The sequence below is a fragment of the Orycteropus afer genome, unplaced genomic scaffold, assembly GCF_000298275.1.
Source record: "Orycteropus afer afer isolate SDZICR_OR568_19922 unplaced genomic scaffold, OryAfe1.0 scaffold01057, whole genome shotgun sequence".
Lineage (NCBI taxonomy): Eukaryota > Metazoa > Chordata > Mammalia > Tubulidentata > Orycteropodidae > Orycteropus > Orycteropus afer.
This window is the reverse complement of record NW_006922644.1, coordinates 179,359-182,857: the sequence shown is the minus strand read 5'-3', so window position 1 is coordinate 182,857 and position 3,499 is coordinate 179,359. Positions and strand designations below refer to the sequence as shown.

The following is a 3,499-nucleotide window of genomic DNA, read 5'->3' as shown; positions in this document are numbered from 1 at the left end:
GCACACCTCGGCGAACGTCTCAGCGTCAGTGAATTGTACCTGGAGAAACAGCTGAACTGCTGTATCTTTTGCTGTGTATATTCTCAACAACAAAATAAAAAAAAAAAAAAAAAAAGAAGAAAAAAACACATTCACGTGCTAAGTAGAAGACAGACTAGGGAGCTATGGAAGGAGATTCAAGGTGGCATTGAACCCAGCCTGTGACTGGAAAACAAAGAATAAAAAACCAAACCCACTGCCATGGAGTCCATTCCGACTTACAGCGGCCCCCATGGGGTTTCCAAGGCTGTAATTTTAGGGAAGTAGATTGCCTCATCTTCCTCCCACAGAACGGCAGGGAGGTTCAACCATTGGTCAGCAGCCAAATGTCTTACCCACTATTCCGCAGAGCTCCTTAGCTTTTGACTTCGGAGTTAGCAAAGTTAGGGGCAGGATTCAGCGGGGAGGACAGAGCTAACAGACTGTGCAAAGGCAGAACGCAGAACGTACCGAGCGAGAATATTTCCCAGAGCAATATTCCGTACGACCAGACATCACTCTTAATTGTGTAGATCCCTTCAAACAAGCTTTCAGGAGCCATCCATTTTACAGGCAAACGGGCCTGCGAAAAACCCACGAGGAGAGCAAACGGTGAACTTTCCACAGATGGACATTATTCTTCCTTGTTAGCTAGAGGGTGGGGTTTCATGATCAAAGGCTTCATTTAGAAACTCCCCGAGCTCAAGTTTGCCACTTTCAAATCTACAGCCTAAAATAGCAGCGTAGTGAAAACATAGTCCTTTAACACCCTTGAACAGAGGCTTATGCTCAGAATCGGCAACTGAAAGGTTGACATTCTCTTTGTGTTTAGAACCAGTAACCAGTCAGCCCGGAGGTAAGGAGCGCAGTGAAGCCTGTGAGAGCCGGAACTCAACGGAACAGCCTTGGGTTTCCGGGTTTTGCAAGTTTTCAGCCTTTGACAGGGCGCAGTCTGACCACTTTCCTATCGCTCATTTTAGCAGAAAATATTTGTTTTCCTTCTCTGACAGGTTCCCGCCTTCCATACTTCCGGCTTCCAGAGGTTTCACCATACTAGTGAATGCGTGGCGTTATTTTGTAAAAGTATCTCCTGGAAGAGCTTTAGTGCCGTCCCTGAGAATGTATTGAGGGGACATAGGTCATCATTCCCAGAAAGAACACCAGCCCGGCTTTCGCGGCTTGAGTAACTTCCAATAGCTTGGAAGTAGGGTTTGAGTTGACTGAGTATGGTATCTGATGAGAATCAAGGTGCCAGGGTTCAGGGGATACTGAGGCAGGCACTTCCTATCGGTTCTCTTTTCATGGATTGAGGAGTCCTTCAAAGAGTACGTTATCAGATCAAAACTCTAACGATGCCCTATTTCAAGCCCTATGTTGTTGTTGTTATGTGCCGTGGAGTCGGACCCAACTCATAGTGCCCCCTCCTTGGTTTTCTGAGGTAGTGTGACTACAGAAGTAGATTGCCCCATCGTCCTTCCGAGGAGTGGCTGGTGGGTTTGAACTGCCAGCCTTTTGGTTAGCAGATGATTGCTTTACTATTAGCCCACGAGGACTCCTTTCACATTTTATTACATATGGAATATTCCTTGATGGTACAGATAGCATAAGATAGAAGCGGCTGTGAGGTTTTTTTAAGGGACCATAAGTAAAGAATGAGTGCAAGGGCAGATGTTGACTATATAATGGTGATAAAAATGGGCTTGCAGACTGGTAGACCATGTGATCCTCAGCCTATACGACTATGAGACCAGAAGAACTAGAAGGTGCCCGGCTACTACTGTCAACCGCTTGGAGGGGGATCTATGTAGGAGATCCTGGATAGAACAGGAGAATAATGTGGAACAAAACTCAAAATCATATAGAAAAAAAAAAAAAAAAAAAAGGGACCAAGTTTGTTGGTCTGATAGAGTCTGGTAGAACCCCTGAGACTATGGCCCCTAGTTGCCTTTCAGGTCTGGAATTGAACCCACACCTGTGGTTTCCAGCCAAACAAAAGACAGGCATATGAGCTGAACGTTTACCTGAGGTAGATACACTGCTTGGAGAGAACAATCATGGGAGAAAGAAGGGCTGCTTATGCACAGGGAGACAGCTCAGGGGGCAGGAGTGCATGGAGCGATGGACACTGGGAAGAGGTAACTATGGGGAGGAACTGGGGGAGGGGAGCTGGTGCATTGTGGGAAATTGCAGTCAATGTCATGAGACAAATATGTAAGTTGCTATGTGGAACATGAATTTGCTCTGTAAACTTTCACCCAAATCACAATAAATTTTGTTTTTTAAACAAAGGTGGCTTGCAAAAACACAAAATGGCAGGACAACAGCACATAAGAGCTAAGAGCCTCACGTTCCCTCTGACGACATAGTTGGAGTCACTCATGATGTCTCGAGCCAAGCCAAAATCACATATTTTCACCACTTTTCCGTGGGTCACCAGCACATTCCTGGCTGCCAGGTCTCTGTGAACACACTGTGAAGAAGAAAACCAGAGTGTTACTTACAATGAATGACCCATGTTATCACAGAATGTCATCTTTCTTCTGGTTGCAAGTTCAAGACCAGTTACAGGTGGAGGCATGGTAGTTCATTAAGATCTCTCACATCACTTGCGCCTTTCACAGTCATCATGATATATAACAAAGACTGGACAGGGGTGGCCCAGCTCTTCACCGTTCATGCTGCTTCCAGAACATTCTCAGAGGCCAAAGGGCAAAGGTTCTTAGAAAGGAGATGACATGGACTTGAATGGACTGACTGACTGTAAGTAAGAGATATGACAATGAGGTCCCAGTATATTTAGAAGCCCTTTCTAAAGGAGCTCTGACAGCACAGTGCTTAAGGCATTTGACTGCTAACCAGCATGTTGGTGGTTCAAACCCACCAGCCACTCCTTGGGAGGAAGATGGGGCTTTACTGCCTTGGAAACTCTATGGGAGTTGCTATGAGCTGCAATGGAGTCCACACCAGTGAATCTGAGTTTCGTTTTGTTTTTTTTTTCTTAAGAGTGCCCTTACTGCACTGTGGGTGGGTGTGGAGACGAGAAGTTCCATGCTGACAGGCAGATCGGTTCAGGAGTCAAATGGAGTAACACCACAGAAATCAAAGTGACCTGGCCGGCAGGAGGAATAGTACTGCAGCTGCTGGGAAGAGATGAGTGGGTTGATCCTTTGGAAAAACAAAAAGTGAATCTGGGAGGTGTGCGAGAGCGGAGTTAGAAGGAGCCTCTGAGTTGAGAGATGGTCTGGCATTAATCAAAGTGGCCTGGCAAGAAAATTAACTTTAAGAAGGAAGATTTTAAAACGAACAAAGTACAAGAAGTGCCTGCCAGCAGCTAAATGGATGAACAAAAAGGGGTCCGTGGATGCAACGGAGTATCACGCAACTGTAAAGAGGAATGAAGTCCCCATGCATGCCACAACATAGACGAGCCTAGGAAACACGACGCTGAGTGAAACAAGTCTAACACGAAAAGACAAACACT

At 45.8% G+C, this 3,499-nt stretch overlaps 1 protein-coding gene across 1 annotated transcript in view; it reads right to left on the bottom strand.

Annotated features, from left to right (window-relative positions):
* Positions 1 to 3,499, bottom strand: part of FLT3 (fms related receptor tyrosine kinase 3) — a gene marked incomplete at its 5' end in the record, with an annotated part of 119,415 nt that overhangs the window by 9,939 nt on the left and 105,977 nt on the right. Inside the window, 2 exon segments of the mRNA XM_042783406.1 lie at positions 490 to 601; positions 2,366 to 2,488. Of these exon segments, the coding sequence (XP_042639340.1) occupies positions 490 to 601; positions 2,366 to 2,488 (235 nt within the window).